Here is a 24,258-nt window from a genome sequence, read left to right as displayed (position 1 = left end):
TTATGAGGACAGTACTGCTAGCCACTGTGTTTGATAAGGTTCCTCACAAAGCTGAACCAAGTAGCTAAAAACCAAAAATGTCTTATGCTGTGGATGATTGATTGATAAATAAAACGCTGACTGGCCAGTAGTCAGGCAAGAAGTATAGGCGGGACAAAGGAGGAGGAGAATTCTGGGTGTGGAAGGCTGAGGAGAAGTATGATGTAAGATACCAGTAAGCCGTGAGCCACGTGGCAAAGTATAGATTTATAGAAATGGGTTAATTTAAGATATAAGAACAGATAGCAAGAAGCCTGCCACAGCCATACAGTTTATAAGTAATATAAGGGTCTGAGTGATTATTTCATAAGTGGGCTACGGGACTGCGGGGGTTTTGTGGGACCCAGAGAGAAACTCTCCAGCTACAATATTACTAAATGAGAGTTCCATTGACAGTATTTCAAATAATTTGCAATCAGGCAGAGGAAAGAGGAGATATAATTTGGAATCTCTAATTCCCAACTTTCTGTGTGGAGAAGCCTATGGATGCTCAAGAAAGGCAATGTGGCTACAACTGCTCAGTCTTAACTTCTTCATAAAATCTATTTTTTTCATTAATTTTAAATTCACACAGCAATTACACTTATTTATGGGGCATATAACATATGTACTTGCTGTGTATTTATCATTTTATTTACTGAAACACTGGTCCTAAGAGGCAGATGAAGCCTCACTGTTATGGCTAATATTTTGATTTCAACCTTAAGCTATTACGTGTATTTCTTATATTTATTTCTCTGAAATGTGTACTCTTTAATAAGAGTGGCATACTGGTACTTTACATCCTGCTCCTCACCTCCGTGGCTGGCAGTGTCTCTCTCCTCAGCCTTCCACTTCCCAGAATTCTCCTCCCTCTTTGTCCCGCCTATTGATAATCATTTTTACTGTATACAGTCTTGTATTAGGTTAGAACTTTCTTATTTAGACAAAAGGAGGAGATGTAGTGGGTAGCCTGTTCCAGCTTTGACCTGGAAGTGCCACCCCATTGAGGCTTCGGTTAACTGTCACGCCTACAAGGCAGAGCCAAGAGAGAACCCCTGAAGACCCAAGATCTGGATTGCCGGCTCTCTTGGTTCCTGGATCCTGGATCCTGGAGGTGGACCGAGCAGAGTTCTCCAGAGAACACCGCTGGACTATGCTTTACCTTTCCCAGACACTGTTACCTATCCCTTCACTTGTAAGTTACCCCACAAAATAAACCTCCCTTTTAACTACGTGGAGTTGCCTTAATATTTAAACCAATAATAGGCACTAATCTTAATTTTTCCCTATCAATTCAATTTCCCTACTGTAATATATATATACATATATATATGTGCATATACGCTATGCTGGTAAAAATCTGCCATATTTTAGCATCAGAAATGAAGGAATGTTCCCTTCATAAATAATTTCTAGGGACAGACATGTCCCTAGTATTCTGTATGATACATGAAGGTATCATTATAACTATAAATTTTTATTTGGATTCCTAAATATTCTAGGTTTGGCCAATGGGAGAGTTTTTGATCTGGCTCCTGGGTTATTTTAAATTTTCTTAAATGCCTCTTTTACCTTGTTGTCTGGTAATAAAAAGTATCTTGTTTCTTAAGAGGAAGATGGATAAAGAGATATGGAAAAAATTCATTGGTATTTTAAAAATGTACATGTAATATATGTATACATTAAAATTCTAGCCAATAATTTTCCTCATTATAAAATATATATTTGTGCCAGGCAGTGGTGGCACATGCCTTTAATCCCAGCACTCAGGAGGCTGAGGCAGGTGGATCTCTGGGATCTCTGTGAGTTTGAGAACAGCATGGTCTACAGAGCAAGTTCCAGGACAGCCAGGGCTGTTACACAGAGAAACTCTATCTCGAAAAAGCAAAAATCAAACCCAAAAAAAAATCAACCAACCAACCAAACAAAAACCAAACCAAAAAACAAAGCAAACAAAACAAACACACACACCAAAAAATCCTATTCTACACACACACACACACACACACACACACACACACACACACACACACACTCTCACTCACTTTGTATGTTAGTATTCTGGCTAGTAATACCTGTTTCCTCACACTAGCCCTTTTTCTCCTTGTCCTCGTTTTTTTTTTTTTGAGACAAGATCTTAAGTAACTCATGTTGCCTCCAATTCATTATATGGTTTTGAACTCATGATCATCCTGCCACCACCTGGTCAAGTGCTAGAATTATAAGTATGAATTATCATGCTTGGCTTATAATTAGTTATGTTATAGGCAAACAATTCTTAATTTTTATTAACATTTTCTTACAGTATTTAGCACATACTCATGCATGCACACCAGCCATACCAAGTGTGGAGATCAGGGAACAGCTTCGGGAACACAGTTGTCAGTCAGACTTGGTGGCAAGCACTTCTACCTGTTGAACATAACATCCCACCAGCCCAATGCTCCAAAAATTTTATGAGTATACTAATAGACACATGATAATGTAAGCCAACAAATTCTAACTCTTAGTAAAAGGACATAGTAAAATGACAGAATAAACTATGAGCTTTAAGCAGAAATCTGTATGGAGAAATGAACTCTGATATGTACATATGTGTTAGACAGGTTGAGATGCATTTCACCAAGGGGCCCTAGAGGAGCTAGGCACAATCAGCAGCCAGAGCTTGGTTTAGATCCTAAACGTTTTCTGAAACAACAAAAAAATCCTACCAAACTCCAGTTACAAAAAAAGGGTAACAATTCCAGGTTTAGAGCAGCTAATATGAGACTGCAGCATAAAACGATTTTTTAATTTTTGTTTACACAGATACGTTATACAGCTTCTATGTACAATAAGAATTAAAGCACACTGACTGTAAGACACTACAATTCTAGCACCATTACTTCCCGTATAAAAGTGTATAAAAAAAGAAAAACATACCAAACTAAGAAACTCTCATTCAGCCTGTATGGTATTCTTATCATATCCTTTAATAAATACCTTTAAAGAAGAAATTTTCACATCCTACTGAGGATTCCAAATATCCAATGCTTAAAGTAAAAATAAAACAAAAGTCCATGCCTCAGACAAAACTGAATGCAAGGAACAGTGACTGAACACGTACTAACTACATAAACAGCCCTTTGCAATACACTAAATGCCCCTGTATCTGTCATTGTTCTTTTAGAGTTCTAGTTAGCTACTGTCACCAAAAGTGATTACAGAGTAAGAGTTTGAAAGTGACACTTTTACAACAGTGAATTGTTACAGTTACTGTTTTATTAGTAGCTATCTTTAATACCCTCTTGTATCTACTTTGTAAATTAATCTTCATCAAAGGTATGATATACAGTAAAAGAAGAAAAAAAGACAGTATATAGATGGTTTGGTGCTATGAGCTATTTTATGCATCTACTCAGGAACTTAGAACATATTCTCCAGAAGCCAAGGGTGGAATATTAGACGTGGGAGATACAAACTAAAATATTTTTCTTTTCTTCTAGGAGCTTAAGTTCCTTGAAGGAAGGGAGAACAACTTAGACATCAATCTGAACAGCACCATGAAATGGCAAACTGGTTTAGCTTCAAGCATTTACAAAAATGCTTCATTAAGAGTCAAACACAGCTGGGTGTGGTGTGCGCCTTTAATCCCAGCACTGTGAAAGCAAGAAATAGCAGGATCTTTGCCAGCCTGGTCTACATAACAAACCTGAAGCCAGCCAGAGCTATACAGTGAGACCTCATCTCAAAACCACCACCAGAAATAAAACAAACAAGAAATCAGCCTCACTTTACAACACTTCTCATCAATCAGAAGACATGCCATCTTACAGGAGATGCTGGTAGAACAAGAGTTCATTTAGTGAATGTTATTTTCTAGAGCGTTCTTCTCAGAACAAGGTAAAAAGGACTCGTGTTCTTCGAGTGTTTTTCCTTTAAAGTCATTTTGGAGGTGAAGAGATGGCTCAGTGGTTAAGCACTTCTGGGTTTTGTTCCCAGAACCATATGGTAGCTCACAACAACCTGTACCTACAGTTCTAGGGCATCCAATACCCTCTTCTTACTTCTGTGGACGCTGCACACATGTGGTTCACTTATACACATGCAGAAAAAATAATTATATACATAAATATAAATAAATCTTTTAAAAAGCCAGATTTTCTAAAGTTATATCAGGCCTCTTATGGAAAAAAAAATATTCTTTAAACACAAGCCTAAATGAAAGATCACCTTAAATTATTAAAGGGCCCAAGTATTAGATCCAAACCATTCTTACTTGGGTCTATTTTGTATGTGCCTTTATTTTTCTCCAGGTCTTTCCCTCAAACCATTCCCAGTTTACTGACTACATCAATGACAAAGGAGTAAACACTGCAAAAAAAAAAAAAAGATGGTCCTTTATGGACATCCTCACACACAGACACACACAGAGACCCCAAAAGCCTCTATTTTAATTTTCTGGTGGAACAGGTAAAGGAAATTACCAAATTTGGCACATGTTACCTCTATTACCATGTGGTACATTATTTCAAGGATCAAGGAGTTTTAGAGATAAGAATGCACAAAGCTGGTACCTGGTTTTGATGCTACTTAAACATTGACATAGGTCATGGAAAGGGAACTGCCTTGGATATTTAAAGCCTACCACACTTAGGGATGAAACTGAAGCATAGCAAAAAAACAATTCAGTGTCTTACCACAATCATTTCTGAAGGTTCTAATACAAGACAATCACATCCTCTTTTTCCTCCAAACTGCTTACCAAAACTACAAAAACAGAAAAACAATTTCTTTAGCAGAAGTTATAATGTATTTCAAAATGGGAAAAAAATAAACAAAAACTCTGAGACATTAACCAAGAAATTCTAATCTTGAGATTTTCTAACAAAACAAGACACACGAGAGTTCCTGTTAATTGCTCAAATATAAGAAACCTCAACATAATTATGTATAAAAATTTTTCTAAAATTCCTTTCTTTACTTTGTCCTCTTAATTGTTTATGAAAGATATTTGCCTAATCTCAAATTCTAAAAACGTGACCAAGACTAAATTAAAACCACTTAAGATGTGATATTATATGTTTTATATAAGTTTTATAACTTTACATTAGACAACAGTCATGGAAACAAAAAAAATTTTTAGCAAATAAGGAAATGCAGATAGACAAAATTATTATTTTTTAAAAAAGTGTTGCTAGCCACCAGCTATTTCTAAAAAAAAAAAAAAAAAAACACCTTAAGTAAGACCATACTAAGAGAAGTACTCCATATGCTTCATCTGAGAAAGATTTCTAATCAAAGCAAAACTAAGCTTTTAAAAAGTATCCTAAAAAAAAAAACTAGAAAACACCAAAAAGAACTTTGTCAAACACATGAGATACAAAGGTTAATTGTACAGAGTATACTTAAACTTGAGAACAATCTAAAACATCAGTACCACGATCAACTGTAAAAATATGTAGGTAATGGGGCTGGAGAGACTGCTCACTGGTTAAAAGCACATTTTGCTCCTGTAGAGAAGCTAGGTTTGGTTCCCAGCACCCACAAGGTGGTTTACAACCTTCTGTAACTCTGGTACTAGGGGATTTGACACCTTATTGTGGCCTCCACTGGTACCAAGCACACACATGTATATACATGTAGACAAAATGCTCATACACATGAAATGAAAAATATATATCTAAAGTAAAATACTGCTTCTATAGTAAGTAACTAAATGGGGAGGGGGAAGATACTAATAATTAAAAAAAAGAAAGTTACTCAAAATAAATACAAAGTCATTTATAAGGAAAACTATACAACTTTATCAAGGAACTGGAACCAGGGCTTAAATGTACAGTAACAAGAAGCAAATACTTTTAAGAGAAGGCTCGAAATTGTAATTAAACAATTTTGCAACATATAAGATTTGTTACAAATAATTTACAACAAAATCCTAACGAAAACTCAGTGAAAGCAGCAGGGTCTGGTGGAACATGACCACATGATTAAAGTATCCCAGCATTCAGAGGGCAGAGGCAGGTGGATCTCTGTGAGTTTAAGGCCAGTCAGTGCTATACAGTAAGACCCTGCTCCTTCCCCTGCAAAAATCCAATGAAATTACTTTTGAACATTAAAAAAAAAAAACAACACTATTTCTAAGGAGGAGGATTCTAGATTTTCCAAATGGAGCCTTACATTACCTAGTACATAATGCTGAAGTCTAAAGAAATTTCATGCAACACAGAATAATAGGAACTGTATATACTCTCTTAAATGAATATACAAAAATGAAAGAAAAAGCATAAAAAATATGTGTAACAAGTTCCAGACACTAGAAGGTAGGCAGGACTGGGGTGGCATCTCCGAGAGAAAGCAGCAGCAAAGCTGACCCTAGGAAATGCTTAGCTTAGCATCCTTCCTACAGGCAATCTCAACATTACATGAGAAGCAGCTACTGAACTGAGACAGCAATTGAATTTTTAAGGGGGAAAATGCTTCAAAGTTTTCAAATTTGCCAAGTTAGAGCACCAGAGAAGACAGATGGAGGGATGGAGGGAGGGAGGAATGGAGGGAGGGAGGGAGGGAGGAAGGGAGAGAGGGAGGGAAGGAAGACATATACAGTTTATGCACTTTGGAGATCTCTGGTAAGGTCCTTGAGTCTGGAAGTGAGTACTATACTGTGACTCACAGCATATACAGTGGCTATGTGAGAAAAAAGAGTCAACCAAAAAAGCACATAATACACAGACGGACATTTAGCATCATCCTTAGAAATGCATTTTTTAATAATGACATTACAGTCCTGAAGAAGTGCTGGATTTGATCTCACAAATTTAAAAGGTTCAAAATAATCAAATCTGTTTTAGATGGTAGAATATATGGTAGAACAATTCCTATTACTAACTGAAGCAATATAATAAAAAATGGAATCCAATTACATAATATGTGCAACATCTGACATTAAATTAATAAAACAATAGCCATTCTCTCCAAGATGTACAGGTTCAACGCAATTATAGTAAAAGAAAATCCCAGAAAGTTGATTTCAAAGGCCGAGATAACAATCCAAAGATTTACACAGAAATGTCAAGAACCTATTTACTGTAACTGAAATAAAGGTGGAAAGAAAATCTTGAGTGTCTACATTACCAACTACACAACGGTATTTCAGATGATTAAGCACTGGACCACCTCAAGGAAACAGGCCAAGAAGAACAGAGAGGCCCACACTATACATGCTCCAATTGTTTTTGTACAAAAGTAAAAGTATATTCAGTGGGGTAGGGAAATATATCTTATTTTTTAAAAGTAAATAGTGCTAAATAACTAGCTAATTAATACAGAACAGCCAGCAACATAGCTCAGCAAGTAAAGACACTTGTTGCCATGTCTGGCAACCTGAGTTTTAGTCCCAGGACCCACACAGTGGAAAGGAGAGAAACAACTTCTCCAAGCTGTCCTCGAATCTCCATGTGTGCTGTGGCACATAGACACATATAAATAAACAAACGAAAATTATGAAACTAAAAAAAGGGAGATTCAGTAAAACATAAGGAGCAAAAATTAATCGGAAATGGTCAGAGATAAGCAAAAAGTCCTTAAGGTAAATTTTTTTGTACATGATTTATATTAGGGTTAGGAAAATGCTACCTGCATGTCTACAATTTTCACTTTGTTTTGGATTCTATCAATAGTATTCTGTGCTTAAATTATCATGCAGTTTTGCATGTCATTTTACCATAGTATGTTTTATTAATTGATTTTTGGATGTATAACTAACCCTGTATTTGGAAAGTTCTTATGCTGGTAATGCAATATTTTAAGTGTATTCCTAAGTTCAGTTTACTATTATTTTGTTAGCAGTTTCTGCATGTATCGACTCCACTGCCCATGTGTGCATGACTATGTCAATCCAACTGGCCTGGAATTTGCTATGTAGATCAGGCTGTCCTCAAATTCACAGATATAACTGTCTCTGCCTCCCTACTGCTGGGATTAAAGGTATGTGCCACAATGTGGAATTTTTCTTACTTGGGATGCTTTCCTCTAGCATGGTGGTGGCTATAATGCCTCACAATAAACATTCTTGTATTTTCCAAGAGTTTATATAGGATATAATTCGTCTTTGTGTTTAAAAGTATTCAGCAGTAAAGCCTGCAAGCCTCCACTTCTCTTTGTTCAGTTGTTTGAGACCATCTTGAGAATTTTAAGTCCTTGCAAGATTTACCCAATTTATTGATGTAAAGTTCCTAAAATTCCCTTTGAATTACTATCACCTTGTTCATGCTCAATTTTAGTAATGTTATTTCCTTTTTCATGGTCAAACTTCAGGTTTATAAATTGTTAACCTTCCAAAGAATAACTTTTAATTTAATAGATTTCTATTATTACACCCTATCTTTTCAACTCACTGAGCCCCACTTCCTTTGATTTTCAATTTTCTTTTACACGGCTTTTGTTTGAGGACGTCCATCACTCCTGGAGGTAGTCCAATACCAGGTAAAGGCATCCTGGAGTCATGTATGGAACGGGTAAAGAAGGTCCTATCCATCTAACTGCTTCCAAGCTCCATTTGATATGTTGTCCTCAAATTCTTGACACATTACATATTAGGCTGATAACAATAGATAACTTACTTGATCAAGAAGATGAGAAGAAATTTTCTTAAGAATTTAAGTTGGATGAAAATTGGAAACTTAAAGATGACCTCAGACTGTTTCTCAACTACTCATTTACAATCAGGCATGGCAGTGCAAACCTGTAATCCTGGGCCCTTGAAGGATTAGGCAGAATCAAGAGAATTCAAAGTTCAGGATACAGGTAAGTTCCATGCTAGCTTGGCTGCCTTGCTAGACTCTGTCTTAAAACAAAACAAATAAATAAAACAATGCTTCCTAATGGAGTCAAGGCCACAGAACAACATGATCCCTGCCCACAATGCTTCTCTCCTTCATTTGATAGTCATGCTTATTGTAGAGGCCAATTCCATATCTAAGTTTTCTTTCAATGGCAAACTGGATCCTTGGGGGAGGAGAAAGCTACTCACATTTCAAAGTCGGTCTCAATCCTTTCCCCTAAAGGCCAGTGTGCATTAATCTCATCGCCAAGCCCAAACACAAATTAGATGCATTTCAGGAAGGGTTTTGTTCTGGCTGCCCCTCCACCCATAAACAATGCAAATTAGGGTTATGTGGGAAGATGAACCTCAACTGAGAAAATGCCCCCACCACATTGCTTTAGGCAAGTCTATGGGGGGTATTTTCTTGACTAGTAATCAATGAGTGTCGCCGCCGCCGCCGCCGGCCGGTGGTGGCGCATGCCTTTAGTCCCAGCACTTGGGAGGCAGAGCCAGGCGGATCTCTGTGAGTTCGAGGCCAGCCTGGGCTACCAAGTGAGTTCCAGGAAAGGCGCAAAGCTACACAGAGAAACCCTGTCTCGAAAAAACAAACAAACAAAAAAACAAAACAATGAGTGTCCAGCCAGCCTACTGTGTGCAGTGCCACCCTGGGCAGGTGGTCCTGGTGTGTAATAGAAAGCAAGCTATAAGTCAGGAGAAGCAAACCAGTAAGCAGCATTCCTCCACGGTCTCTGCTTTCAGTTTCTGCCCTGATTTCCATGATGGACTATGATATGGAATGTAAGTTGAAAAGAACCCTTTCCTCCCCAAGTTGCTTTTGGTCATTGTGTTTTATCACAGCAACAGAAACAGACAGATTTAGTCTGGTATATAGTTCAAGGGCTATATTCCATCCTTGCTGGAAAAATATGGCAGCAGGAAGGTGAAGCATGGTCACACTGGGTTCTAAGTTAAGAAGCAGAGCAATGAATACTTATGTTCAGTTGGCTTTCTCTTTTGTATTTACTACTATCACCCAGCCCATAGACTAGCATCACCCATAGTGTGTGTGTGGGTTCTTCTCATGTAGATTAACTTAATATGAGTAATATCTCACAGACATGCCCAGAGGTTTGTTTCCATGATGATTCTAAATCCCACATCAAGGTGACAATAAAATTTAACCCTCATATCTGATGTCTTACATAGATAGGCTACTCAACTGATGCTTATCTGTTGAATAAACAAAGGAATGTTTGATTCAACAAATAAAGTGAATTCATTAGTTAAATTTTAAAAAGCAAATTCAATGAAGTCTTGCTTTCTTGATCCACTTTTAGATTTTACTATAAAAATAAAGGTAAATTCAACTACAGAAGTAAAATTTATTTAGAAATAAGTAAATAATTTTCAGACATGGGGCCAGGGAGAGAGGAATGGAGCAATGTGTGTATCGCACAAGCACGAGGGCCTAATTTTCAATTCCCAAAAGCCACAAAAGCCAGGTGAGCAAGCAGTGGTACACATCCAAGACCACAATGCTGCAGGAGGTGACACGGATCTTTGGAGCTCACTGACCAGCCAGCTCAGCTAGTTGGTGAACACCAGGTTTTGAGAGACGCTGTCTCAAAACATAAGGGGGAGAGCAAATGACAAAGACATCTGACATCAATGCTCTGGCTGTTAGGACACACCTATGTAAGTATGTATAAACATCACACACAAAAACAAAATGAAGCTGGGCGGTGGTGGTGGCACAGGCCTTTAATCCCAGCACTTGGGAGGCAGAGCGAGGTGGATCTCTGTGAGTTTGAGGCCAGCCTGGGCTACAGAGTGAGTTCCAGGAAAGGCGCAAAGCTACACAGAGAAACCCTGTCTTGAAAAACAAAATGAAAACAAACAAAACACCAAAATGAATAAAATAAATACATTTCAACAACTAAAGTAAAGGGGTCAACTTAAATATTAAAACATTCTTAACAGGATAGTATGATTTCTCAAAAAAAAAAAAAAAAAGTTCCTGCATTTTTACAGTGATTTATGCATTCTTCTCCTTTGATCTCTGTGATGGATTGAAAGAAAATGACCCCCAAAGGGAGTGGCACTAATAGGAGTTGTGGCCTTGTTAGAGTGGGTGTGGTTTTGTTGGAGAAGTTTGTCACTGTGTAGTTGGGTTTTGACCCTCTAGCCACACCCAGTGAGACAGACCACTTCTTGATGCCTATGGGTCAAGACGTAAGAATCCCAGCTCCTTCTCCAGCACCATGTCTGCCTGTATGCTGCCATGTTCCACCATGACGATAATGGACTGAATCTCTGAAGTGTAAGCCACCCAATTAAATGTTTTCCTTTATAAGAGTTGCCATAGTCATGGTGTCTCTTCACAGCAATAGAAACCCTAAATAGAACAGTCTCTTAATCATTTAAATCAATTAATTTTTCTATATCAAGCTGTCCATACATTCTGAAAGAAATTCACCTTAAGCTATTCATTAAACCTGTTTTCTATATTCTGGGCTCAATTTAATAATCAAGTTTGGGAATGCTGTTTTCTTAGTGAGATATTAACTTGTTATTTAAATTCCTTCAAAAAAAAAAAAGATTTTATCAGCCTTAACACTTGGAATCTGTTTCCTGTCTCTGAATTTGATGCAATTTTTTTTTAACTGAAAAACTCACTGTTATTAAGCTGAGACTGACCTTTAATATCAAGCCTTCATATTTACTTTTTTCACTCCTTTGGTTTTGTTCTTTTATAGTATATTATATTTTAACCTCTCCTACCATCTTACCTCCTTGAAATGACATATAGGCCTTTCTTCAGTGCTACTTTCTATTTTTAAATGTCTATTCAAAAACATGTGAAGCTGGGGAAATAGCTCAGTCTTTAAAAACAAGTATGAGGACCTGAGTTCACTCTCCAGATTCAATGTGGGAGTCCACATCAACAACCCCAGTGCCAGGGAGACACAGACTACAGGGGATCCCTCCTGCTTGCTGTCAGCCAGCCATCCTAGCTTACTGGAAAAGCCCTAGGTCCCATTAGGAATGACACTAAAAGCAGTGCTCTGACTGCCACACATACCACCCTCCCCAACATACCCACCTGTAATTCCAGACTTGGGAAACTTAAGCCAGGGATTAAGAGTTCAAAACCAGTCTGGGATACATATTAAGAAGCAAACCAAACAAACAAAAAAACCCACAAACACTCAGGGGGAAAAGCGATTTGAAGCTAAAAGGTAGCCATTTCTAAGACGTTAATGTTATTATTCAAATAAAATTTCTTCTGTGTCTAACTGTTAATATTTCAGTCCTTGTAACCACTTACACTAGACAAACAAAAGAATCACACTTTGATGTAATGTCAGTCACATTTACACAAAGTAGATTTTAAAATCCCATATTACTTTACATGCAATTTGACAACATTTCAGAAGTGTTCAGATGGAACTTAGTGACATTAAACATTTTCCTTAGTATTTTAAAACTTATAAAGTCCTTGGCTAAACTTAAATTGCTTTTGTTTCTACTTTGAAGATCATTTATTCTTTAAGTCTGTGTTTTTTACTCAATTAATAGTAAATAGTAGAAGATCCAAGAATCACACAATAATGAACTTCCAACTTCCATCTCAACTGATCTAGTTCATCCCTGTATAGGTCAAAGTTATAAGCTCTTCTATCACATTTGGATTTTGAATCCTGACTAGCCCGTCTCTATTCATATTTACATGAACTCTTTTTACTTAATTAAAAAATTACTTTTTTTGTGTGCTGTGTGTTTTGCTTGCATGTATGTCTATATGTCATGTGTATGCCTAGTACCTTCAGAGGTCAGAAGAGGGTATCAGGTCTCTTGGAACTAGAGTTACAGATGGTTATGAACTGCTATGAGGGTGAGAATCAAACCTGGGTTGTTGGAAAGGCAGCCAGTGTTCCTAACTGCTGAGCTATCTCTTCTGTTCCTGAATTAACTCTTTAAATTAAACTATCTATTAAAAGAAGTAGAAAGCCACTTGTTACTCTTGCTATTAATTCTTGTGGCTCTTACTCATACTTCCAAGGAATGCTGATCCTACTAAAGTTGAAAAGGGCTATTTCTAGGAAATTAAACTTGAAGTAAAACATCTAATGCATTCTGGTTGTTATATATAACTATTGATTTTTTTCCTTTGATTGTTTACCCCATAAACAGATGGTCACAATTATTGATCTAATAGACAGTTACTAATTTTGAATGGTCAGGGACTTCAAAGAAGAGAATTGGAAGCCTGGTAACAAGGAAGTCTGCGAAGAGATGCCTAGATGAGCACCTTTCAGAACAGGTACAAAACTTAAAGATATCTGTGTCCATGTAGACCACGAAAGGACATCTGCTGTGGAGAAGGCTGTTATTGTATTCTATAGTATGTGTACGCAGGCTAGAGGTGAACACTAGGTGTCTTGCTCTATCATTTTATACCTTATTTTCTCAAACAGTGTCTCTCAGCGAACCCAGGGCTCATTGTTTTGGCTAGCAAGTCCTATGATCCTGTCTCTCTCCACCCCCTCTATTCCAAACTACTACCAGCCTATCATGATGGGATTATGAATGTACATCTGGACATCTGGCTTTTATGTTTGCTAGGCATCCAAACTCAGGTCCTCATGCTTGGGTAGAAAGCACTTTACTCTGTTCAGTCCCAGAGAAGACTCTTAATAATTAAGAGGGCAAAAAGAGGACACTCATCAGTCTCTTTACCTAGCTTCTACAGCACTTATGCAGTTGGACTATAAACACTGACTATGGTAGCAGAGAGAGAGAGAGATGATGTGGTAGGACGCAAATTCTAATACTACATAGGAGTATTTAGCTTTTCAGAAGTAGGAACAATACTGAGTTCCAAATACAGCTGCATTCCTCAAGGGGACAAGACAACTACTGAAGCCAGATTACTTACAATGGATCTTTTCTATCAAGAAGACCAGTTATCTGTCCTCACGGAACAGATACATTCTGGATTCTGCTAATATTACCATTCATTAGCTTAGAAAGTTCATTTCCCATTTGGCACTGCAGGTTGCATTATCTTCAATCAAGAAACCTACTTTTTGGCAGCAGAGGTATAACAATGCTTTTTGTTTTCCCCAGTATTTTCAGTGCTTTACTTAATAACTTATTCCCAGTACCTTTCAGGCTTGTTTGTTTTGGTTTTTCGAGACAGGGTTTCTCTGTGTAGCTTTGGTGCCTGTCCTGGAACTCACTCTGTAGTCCAGGCTGGCCTCAAACTCACAGAAATCCACCTGGCTCTGCCTCCCGAGTGCTGAGATTAAAGGCCTGCGCCACCACCACTAGGCCTCAGGTTTGTTTTTAACTTGGGATCTCGTCCTCAGCTGGGGTTGGGTGAATTCTTTTTTATCCTTAATAGTATCAAAGCCCTTCAATAGTTAGTATCTTTAAGTTAAACTGTCCCGTACTGTTGTATTTCTGTGGACAGGGATACTACCACCCCTAGTCTTACACTATGGAGAGCTCATATTCTTTCAGTATCAATGATCAGACCCAACTACAACTATATCAACACAGCTAAAATTTATGTGCTGTTTACTTTATACCAACTATCATTTTATGTACTTTTCTTTCCAATAATTCATTAATCTTAACACGTGCCCAATAACCTTTAAAAATTTCTTCACACACACACACACACACACACACACACACACACACACACACACAAATCTGCTACTCATATTCTTTAATATAAAGATTAAATAAACTAGTATAACTAACCATATTTGCTGTGTGTGCTTTGGGGCTATGTCTAACATAATTTTATTTTCAGAGGAACTCACATACTCCTATGAGTTATTTTAAAATTCAAATTTCATTGCATAGATTACAAACTAATAGCCAATTATTGGCTACAACAGTTTTTATAACTAAATTTTGACTATTTAAAAAACTATAGGAAGACTGAAGAAATATTCAAAAGAAAATACTAATCATAAAAACAATTACAAGCAGTGGTTTCAGAACTGACTCAATGCAAATCCATTATCTTGAGTTTCACAAACACAAGGAAGGGAATAGCAGAAAGGTTTAAATAACCAAGAATCAACATATTTTTTTTTTTTGTAAAAAGTTAACATGTTTTATTCTCCTTATGAAAAAGGACAATGTAAAGTTTGAGAATTCCAGAGATGACTTTTAAAATGGCATATAAACTGAGATACCCTGTGCCCTGGTATTTAAGTTTATTAATGCATTTAACACTACTAAACTAATTAGCGCAATCTCATGTCCCATTTTAAAAGTTTTCTTGGGACAATGAAATGGTTCAGAGGATAAAAGTGCTTGCGGCCAAGTGGAGGACCTGAGTTCTATCCCTGGAAACCATGTGATAGAAGGAGAGAACCAACTCTTTCAAGTTGTCCTCCAATTTCCCCACATGTGCACCACGGCAGAGCACGAGTTAATACACAGATGCATACACACACTGAGAAGACTTGCTGAGAAGAAGGGGTTTAGTAGGAAAGAAACAGAATCAAAATACAAAAAACTGTGAAAGAATACAGTTTAAAGAAATACTTAAAAAACAAAGTGCTGGGTGGTGGTGGCGCATGCCTTTAATCCCAGCACTCGGGAGGCAGAGCCAGGTGAATCTCTGTGAGTTTGAGGCCAGCCTGATTTACACAGTGAGATCCAGGACAGGCACCAAAACTACACAGAGAAACCCTGTCTCGAAAACAAACAAAGAAAAAAACAAAACAAAAAAACACACACACCCCCAAGAAAAAGAAAAAAAAGAAAAAAAGAAAAAGTAAGCCAGTAGTGGTGGCACATGCCTTTAATCTTAGCACTCAGAAAGCAGAGGCAGGTGGATCTCTGTGAGCCTGAGGCTAGCCAGGGCTACCAAGTGAAACCCTGTCTCAAAAAAAATAAAACAAACAAGTAATTATGAAGATTGTTAATAACTACTTTAACTACCCAGGAACTGTTCTAAAAGAGATTTATTTAGATTAACTAGTCTATTTCAAATACCCAGTCTATTAAACCACTTTCTACTATTATACCCATTTCTGAGTAAACTTAGAGGGATCAAGTAATCTGCGCCAAAGAATCACTAGGTAGAAATAAGAACTTCAGCAATCTGGCTCTAGAGTATGAGCTCTTACAGACCTCTGAGAGCTTTGAGTAGCAGAACAACGTGCTAATGCCTCTTGACAACACTTACCGAGGATTATTATTATCTTTGTCTTACAGAAAACTACCACTTGTTCTAAGTATATAACTGAGTAAGGTTCAAATAGAAAGGGAAAAATTATATCATCAGAAGTGTAAGTATTAAATGCCTGCCAAAAAATGTCCAATGGTAACAACAGAAAAATATACTTTTATAAGGAACAAAAGACTAATAATATTAACTTTGCCTAGCTAGATGGAGCAGACTATGCAAAAAATCCCAGCACTGTGGCTGAGGCTAGAGCACAAGTTCAAAGATACAAAAGAAAGATCCAGTCACAAAACAAAACCACAAAGTGTCAGTGGAAACTTACCTGCAAGGAGGAAGGACCATAGAGTCTTTTACAAGTACAGATCCAGAAAGCAGAATATACCAACATCTGGCAATAGTTTCTGAACTGTTTAAATATATAAGAAAAAGAGTAAACAAATAAAGATGTGTACATATGTGCAGATTCAGTATGAATATGAAGCATGCAATACTTCTGATAATGCTGTAAATCATTAAAAATTAAGTAACAATATTGGGGAATCTGCATGTTGCCTAACATTTTACATAGAGCATGTTCACATGGGGAAAAAGCAGCTAATTCTCAACAAACAAAGGAGGGGGAAAAACCCTTCACATCACTAGTTAACAGAAAACACGAGAACACATTAAATATATCTTAAGGAAATTCTCAGAAATTAACCCAACTTAGAGGTTGATAATACTGCCTAATCATTGTTTAATGATACTGAAAATCAAAATTAGCTCCTTTCCTTATTAAAAATTCCCAGCTTTACATTTTAGATCATCAGATCATACCAGTCAGTGTCCTCTGATGTAATCAGACACTAAAGGTCAATACAGTACTATACTGCAAAGGGCAAAAAGGCATTCTATCCTGCAGCTCCACAATTTTGTCATTTCTACCTCTTCATAACACAGTTTCAGGGGTTCGTTTTCCTTATTGTTCATCTATTTTTTCCAATTATCCTTTTATCTGTGTATGATGGGCAATCATATAATCACTACAAAGTACAGTCATATAGGAGATACATGTATATGTATATATTGGATAGCAAAGTACAGCATACACATCATAAAGAAAACACAAGTACTAATGAAAGGTAGGACAGAAAACACTCAGCATTAGAAGATGGGGTCAAGGCTGAAGAATAAGACCAACATTGTGATCATTAACTTTAGGCCCAACTGGAAAGAGCTGATCAAAAGTATGCAAAGTCAGCAGTTGTTAAGAATGTGGGATGGAAAAAGGAAGGATACTGTCCCCATAGAATATTTATCAATCAATGTAAGTTTTTAGACAATCTATTTTAGAAATATCCCACTGAAAATTAGAAAACATATTCTTATGTACAAATGTGACTTCCCAGAAGATTTAGGAAGACTGAAAGTATCAGGTGTTCAGAATCAACTTGTGGGAAGCAAAATACTACCATTATAGACAAAGCCTATTTATTTACATGTACTTACATCTGCAGACAATTTAAAATTTCATATAATGTCATAGCCTAAACTTCAAGTCCAGTAGAGCTTGGTTGAAAAGTAATTCCAATTAGAAGCCACTAAGGGAGTAAGGGGTTTAGCTCAGTGATAGAGCAATTGTCCAGTATGTTTGAGGCCCAAGGTTCCATTTCTAGCATACCAGAGAGTGTATGTGTGTGTGTGAGAGAGAGAAAGAGAAAGTGAGGATATTCTTTTTTGTTGTTGTTTAATACAATTCAACAACTTTTACCAAATGCTCTAATATTTTTAGAACTCTTATTTAACACTCATTTATTGGGAATTGTCAAAATGTTATACTTGACAGCAAAAATGTAAATACTGCAGATACTTATTAAATCTTCCATCCATTTAACAACCAAGAACAAAGATAAAAACACTTAAGTCTTCTCTGTGTGTTCTTTCAGGATTTCCTAGGACACTGCCTCCTCCACAGACACTTAAAATGGTAGACAGCTTCTCTCACATATTTCTCTTGCCTGGAGGTCCAGAGATGGCTCAGTTATACCTCCTATCGACATCAAACCATTCTTCTCCTTTCCTTATTAAAAATTCCCAGCTTTACATTTTAGATCATCAATCAGATCATACCAGTCAGTGTCCTCTGATGTAATCAGACACTAAAGGTCAATCCTTCTATTTCTTGTAGAATTCTTGGCTGATACAAATCCTTTCTAACAATGATATCATCAGGTTTTATATTGACACTGATATTCATCCTTCTCAAATTCTTGATCTCTTTAAGGATTTTTATTTAAAAATCTCCCTTTTCTGAGACAGGGTCTTACTTTGTTAAGTCCAACCTGGTACTTCCTATGTAGATCAGGCTGGTCTCAAATTCATGGCAATCTTCCACCCTCACCCTCTCACTACTGAGATTCTCCATGTGAACCACCATGCCCAGACTACTAGAGATCTTATCTTCTACTTGAAATGAGTTTCCATGGTCATTTACTGGAGTATTTGCTTCCACCACTGGAATATATTCACTGGAATATCTTCATTAATCTAGAGTTCAAGATTCCAATGTCACCATCTCTCCTCTTTGCAACTGTTTTGTTACCTTACTCTCATCATCTATCTATCCATCCCATAATGATCTTACCATCTTCTCCCTCTCTTCTGTACCTACCACAAATTCAATGTTATATTACCAATATCCCCCCTTTTCAAGAATTTTCTCAATTCTCTTTACTCATTTTATTTGTTGTGATCTGAGGCTTCCCAAAATCCTTAAAAAACAGAGGCAACCAAAAGAAAACTTCCAATAATTACTACATGAGCACTCAGCATTGTAACTCAGCATCAAGGGGTCTGCACTCTGCCCACCACAAAGCAAAGAGAACAAACCACACATCCAAGCAAACCAGGGACAGAGGGACAAGGGCTTCCACTTTTCATGCAGCATCTGGCATTCAGTCAAAAGTTACTAAGACTGATGAAAACAAAACCAAATAATTGAAAACCAATAGAAAACAACAACAAATCCTTTATATTTAGTAAGCTCAAGAAAAAAAGACAAGGTAGAATACTTACCTAAGCACTGAAATCTGAAAAATCAAAACACACACATCCCAGGAAGTCAAACACTGGAGTTTTATTTAGGACTAGAAAGAGTAGAAAACAAGAATTTATAAACCAGAAAGTCAGTCAGTAGAAAATAACAGAAAAAAAAGGATGGAAAATGGTATAAAGATGAGGCAAAAATGAAAGAAAGTGGGAAAGAAAAATCAATAAAGAAGCCAATCAGGAAAAAAAAACTGGCTAAGGATGTTTTAAAATAAAAATACAAATTTGTATTTAAAAATAAAATTTGTAAATAAAGTTCTACAAATCCTTAAAGAAATCTTTAAAAAAAAAATCACATTTAAGGACATTAGACACAACTGCTGAGGGGAAATTTTTTCAGAGGTTGTATGAGAAAACAATGTCACTCACAAAACAATAGCAGTAACACTGATTCTTTAACACAAATGTCCAGAACATGCCAACTTAACATCTAAGAAGTACTACAGAGGGAAAAAGACTACACACACTTCAAACAACAAAACCTGCCAGTCTAGAATTATAGATGCAGCAAAGTCTTCCCTTTAAAAACAAAGTGAAACAACACTACAGCAAAGAATTAAAAGACCAGCAAATAAATAAATGTGCAGGCTGAATGATGGTATTTCTAAAGATGTCAATTCTCTCTGATTAAATGCTATCCTAACACAAAAGCCACAGCAGTCCTACAGGTTTTTATGTATATGGAAACTGATGGGTTGATTCTCCAAGTATACAGAAAGTGAAAACAGTATTAATAGCTGCTAGATATTAATAGTATTAACAGATGCCAGACATCACAAAAACATGATAATAAATTTGTAAATTATAAAACCAAAGCTTTCAAAGATTCCAATATTAGAGGATATATCATTACCAAGCTTGAAACAGTCCTAAATTTTTTTTGGAGGAAACTAGTAGTAGCATGAGCTAATCACACACACACACACACGTATATGCATATATGTATATATATAAAATGTATAAAAATGTGTCAAATTGGGAAAATTACAAAATTCATTACTATTAATATTTTCCAAATAACTGATACAAAATGCCACAAAAATCACGTGAAGAGGAAATAACTCATTTAGTACTTTAGTCCAGTGTGGTGGCACACACCTTTAATTCCAGTACTTTGGAGATAGAGGCAAGCGGTCAGCCAGGTACTATATAGAGAGTTCCAGGACCATTAGGGCTACACAGAGAGATCCCGTTTCAAAAATAAAACATCATCAACAACAAAAAACATACTTTAATTCCAGCATTCAGGAGGCAGAGGCTGACAATTGCTGTGAATTTGAGGCCAGCCTGGTCTACAAAGTGAGTTCCAAGCTAGCCACTGATACACAGTGAGATTCTGTCTCTACACCCCCTCCACCCAAAACCCTTACAAAGTAAAAACCAAACCAAACAAAAACAAAACAATCATTTTCAATTAAATAAAGTATCCAGAATTCACTGGCAAAGTCTCAGATCCTTATGTTGTAACTAATCTGTAAGAAACTTAAACAGTTTTGAAATTATACCAAAGAAAAATACATTATTTTAAAATGCTGCTAAAATACTAATTTCTTAACCTTTTCTCTATATTAAATTAGATTTCCTTCATTAATACACACACAATAGACTGAATAAAAATCTACCTAATGTCAATCAGATGTTAGTATAAAATTACAATCTTGTTTTATAACTGTTTGCTATAATGAATATAGCTATGTTATTTTTTTTTTCTTCTTTTTTCAGTTTTTCGAGACAGAGTCTCTCTGTGTAGCCCAGGCTGGCCTCAAGCTCAGAGATCCGCTTGCCTCTGCCTCCCTGCGCGCTGGGATTTTAAGGTGTGCGCCACCACTGCCTGGCTTTTAAACAAAGTTTTAAAGAAAAACAGAACATGATCTTTACAGTCTTGAAACAGAGATAGGTATTTGTAAATATTTTAAAAAAGCAGATATAAAAAGCACTAATCATGGCTGGCGAGATGGCTCAGGGGTTAAGAGTACATATTGCTCTTGCAGAGGATCTATGTTGGGTAGCTCACAACCACTTATAAATCCAGCTCCAGGAGATATGACCCCTTTGGCATCTGTACATATTCTTTAAAAAAAAAAAAAAAAAAAAAAGATGTGGAAAAAGCCAGGTGCTGGTAGCACACACCTTTAATCCCAGCACTCGGGAGGCAGAGCCAGGTGGACCTCTGGAAGTTCGAGGCCAGCCTGGTCTACAGAGCAAGATCCAGGACAGGCACCAAAACTACAGAGAATCCCTGTCTCAAAAAACAAAAAACAAAAAACAAAACAAAACAAAAAAAAGTGGAAAAGACAAAATCATAGTGGGAAAAGTATTTGCAGTAAGCACATCTATCAAGAATTTTGATTAAAAATCCAGACAAAACTTCCAAGTCAATATAAATAAGGCCCTGCAATAGAAAAATGGTCCAGAACTTAAGATTTCACTAGAAGCTAGCCAAACAACTTGAAAACATGAGAACTATTCATCATCATCAGTAAACTGGACATTGTATAACAGAATCATGGTGAGGTGATAAAGTGATGAGCAGAACATCTCAAGCTGAAGCAAGCACACAAAATAGGCTACACAGGTTGTTAAAGATGGGTACCCGGGCTGGGCTTGGTGGTGCATGCCTTTAGTTCCAGCAATCAGGAGGCAGAGGACAGCCAAAGCTACAAAGAGAAAGCCTGTCTCAAAAACACAAACCAAACCCAAACAAAAAGATTGGGTTACTGGGACTGACTACACAGCTCATGGCCACCAACACTGGCACAACTATAGTAGGAAGCTAGGTGACACTCCTAACATCTATATGCAAAACTCTAGTAATTCTATTCCTTGGAAGATATTTAAGTGGAATTGTAAGTAAGGGTACAAAAGGTGTCAGCAAAATGCCCACAGGGAGCTTATTTTTCTCAACAGCAAATATCTGGAAGCAACCCCAACATACAGTAGACAGATAAACCAACATACACTCTTATCTACAGCAGTAAAAGAGAACAAAGATGGACATTAAAGAATCCTGGCCTGACATCTGCTACATAACAACCTGATCACAGTTTTTATCAGTAAGGAAGTCACAATTACAATTACCATGCTAAAACAGTGCTGAGTAGAGCTTTCTAGAAAGCCAGTCTCTAGCAATTGTGGTTACAGTTGTATATATTTCTAACACTTGACGCACTAGACCATTTCCTATGTTTTTTTATGTACTATACTTCAGTTTATGATTACCAAACGAATTTTACTGTGAAAAGTCAAGATTTGAACATGTCATTAATCTGAGGTAATCATAAAAATACTTACCAAAAAAGCATCTGATTGCCACTGTATCTCTCATAGCGTGCTCTTGCAGACATTAACCTAATAAAAAGGGTAAAAAGCTAAGGCTTTATCTTACATTTTGTTTAAAAAACTGTTGTATCATTAGAAAATTATTAGACATATAACTAAATTTTTACCAATCTTGGAAATATATGTAATACAGTAACATTTTTAATAAAAGCAATAGATGATAATATTTTGGTATATAACCAAGTATTTTGCCTTTCGATGTTTGAGAAGTAATGTGAGCCAGTCATAGTGGCATATGGCTGTAACCGTAGTCCTCCAGGCAAAGGAAGATGGACTGAGGCAGAGGCTTACAAAGACTGGCACAAATTTGAGGCCCATCAAAGCAATATGTTAAGATTTTAAATCCCCAAATCCAGCCAAGTAAAACAAAACTACAAAACCAAAAAAGCAATAGCTATTAAGTGGCATGGATTTAATGATCTTATATACATTATAAAGCGTGCCAATCCACACTAAATAATTTTTATTATGATAAAACATACATTTGAATGGTTCATTCCCACATCTTGTGAAGAACAGTTACTGGCAACAACACATATATACCAAAAAAAAATCTGCTAAGTATATAGATTTGTTGCATTTTTACACAATCTTTAAAAATAAATACATTTTAATATGACTTCTAATTTTTAGTTTTAATTTCTTCCTGATTTACTCACAAATACTAACATCTGAGTACATTATCTAGAAAACAGAATGTGCCGGGCGGTGGTGGCACACGCCTTTAATCCCAGCACTCGGGAGGCAGAGCCAGGCGGATCTCTGGGAGTTCGAGGCCAGCCTGGTCTATAGAGTGAGATCCAGGACAGGCACCAAAACTACACAGAGAAACCCTGTCTCAAAACAAACACAAAAACCCAGAATGCAATAAAAAAATAAATGATACTTAACACCCTAGTTCATCATCAGAACATTGGTCACTGAGGAAAAGCAGTTAGCTACATGGGTTATGGAAAGAAAGGCTGAATGAAAATATACAAAATCACAACAATAAACGCTTTACAGCACTCTAAAGTGTCGAAAACATAACCACATGATCTCAGATACATAGATCTGACCTTTTTTTTGTTTTTTTGAGACAAGTTTCTCTGTGTTCTGGAACTTGCAATGTAGACCAGGCTGGCCTTCAACTCAGAGATCTGCCTGCCTCTGCTTCCCAAGTGTTGGGATTAAAGCTGTGCACCACCATGGCCTGGCAAGGTCTGACTATCTTAAAGAGAAAGCAGAGGTTCATAAAATACATGGATCTTGGCTACAGGAACTCATGCCAGGCTAACATATTATGCTCATTTTAAGCATCTGGCACAACTAATAAGAGAATTCTCAAAAAGAAAATAGGAGTTTTGAGTTCTACGCTGGTTAGTATATGTCAACTTGATATAACACTAGACATAATCGGAAGAGGGAATCTGAGGATTTGCCTCTGTCAGATTAGACTGTATGCAAGTCTATGAGGCATTTTCTTGATTTAATGATTGATGTGGAAAGGTCCAAATCACTGAAGTCAGTACTATCTGTGGGCAGGTGGCCCTGGATTGTATAAAAAAGTAAACTGAGCAAGCCTTGGGGAACAAGCAAGTAAGCAGTATTCTTCCATGGCCTCTGCTTCAGTTCCTGCTGAGGCTTCCCTCAATTACGGACTGTGATGGGAAACTGCAAGTCAAATAAACCCTTTCCTTCCCAAGTTGCTCTGGTTATGCTTTATCACAGCAACAGAAAGAAACCTAGGACAGTTTCACTATTTGGTACATGCTGAAAGCATAGTTCTTTGCTTTAGTTATTCTCATGTAAG

At 36.8% G+C, this 24,258-nt stretch overlaps 1 protein-coding gene across 3 annotated transcripts in view; it reads right to left on the bottom strand.

Moving 5' to 3' along the window:
• Positions 1 to 24,258, bottom strand: part of Rapgef6 (Rap guanine nucleotide exchange factor 6) — a 186,558-nt gene that overhangs the window by 131,218 nt on the left and 31,082 nt on the right. For 2 of the 3 annotated variants that reach the window (XM_059270565.1, XM_059270567.1), the window contains exons 3-5: positions 22,419 to 22,475; positions 16,363 to 16,446; positions 4,701 to 4,770 (exon numbers count right to left, since the gene is read on the bottom strand). In XM_059270565.1, the coding sequence (XP_059126548.1) occupies positions 4,701 to 4,770; positions 16,363 to 16,446; positions 22,419 to 22,475 (211 nt within the window). The remainder of the gene's footprint in view (positions 1 to 4,700; positions 4,771 to 16,362; positions 16,447 to 22,418; positions 22,476 to 24,258) is intronic. The other variant, XM_059270566.1, reaches the window with a different exon arrangement.

The sequence above is a fragment of the Peromyscus eremicus genome, chromosome 8a (assembly GCF_949786415.1).
Source record: "Peromyscus eremicus chromosome 8a, PerEre_H2_v1, whole genome shotgun sequence".
Classification (NCBI taxonomy): domain Eukaryota; kingdom Metazoa; phylum Chordata; class Mammalia; order Rodentia; family Cricetidae; genus Peromyscus; species Peromyscus eremicus.
The sequence above is the reverse complement of the archived record's forward strand: the minus strand, read 5'-3'. Positions and strand labels throughout refer to the sequence as shown.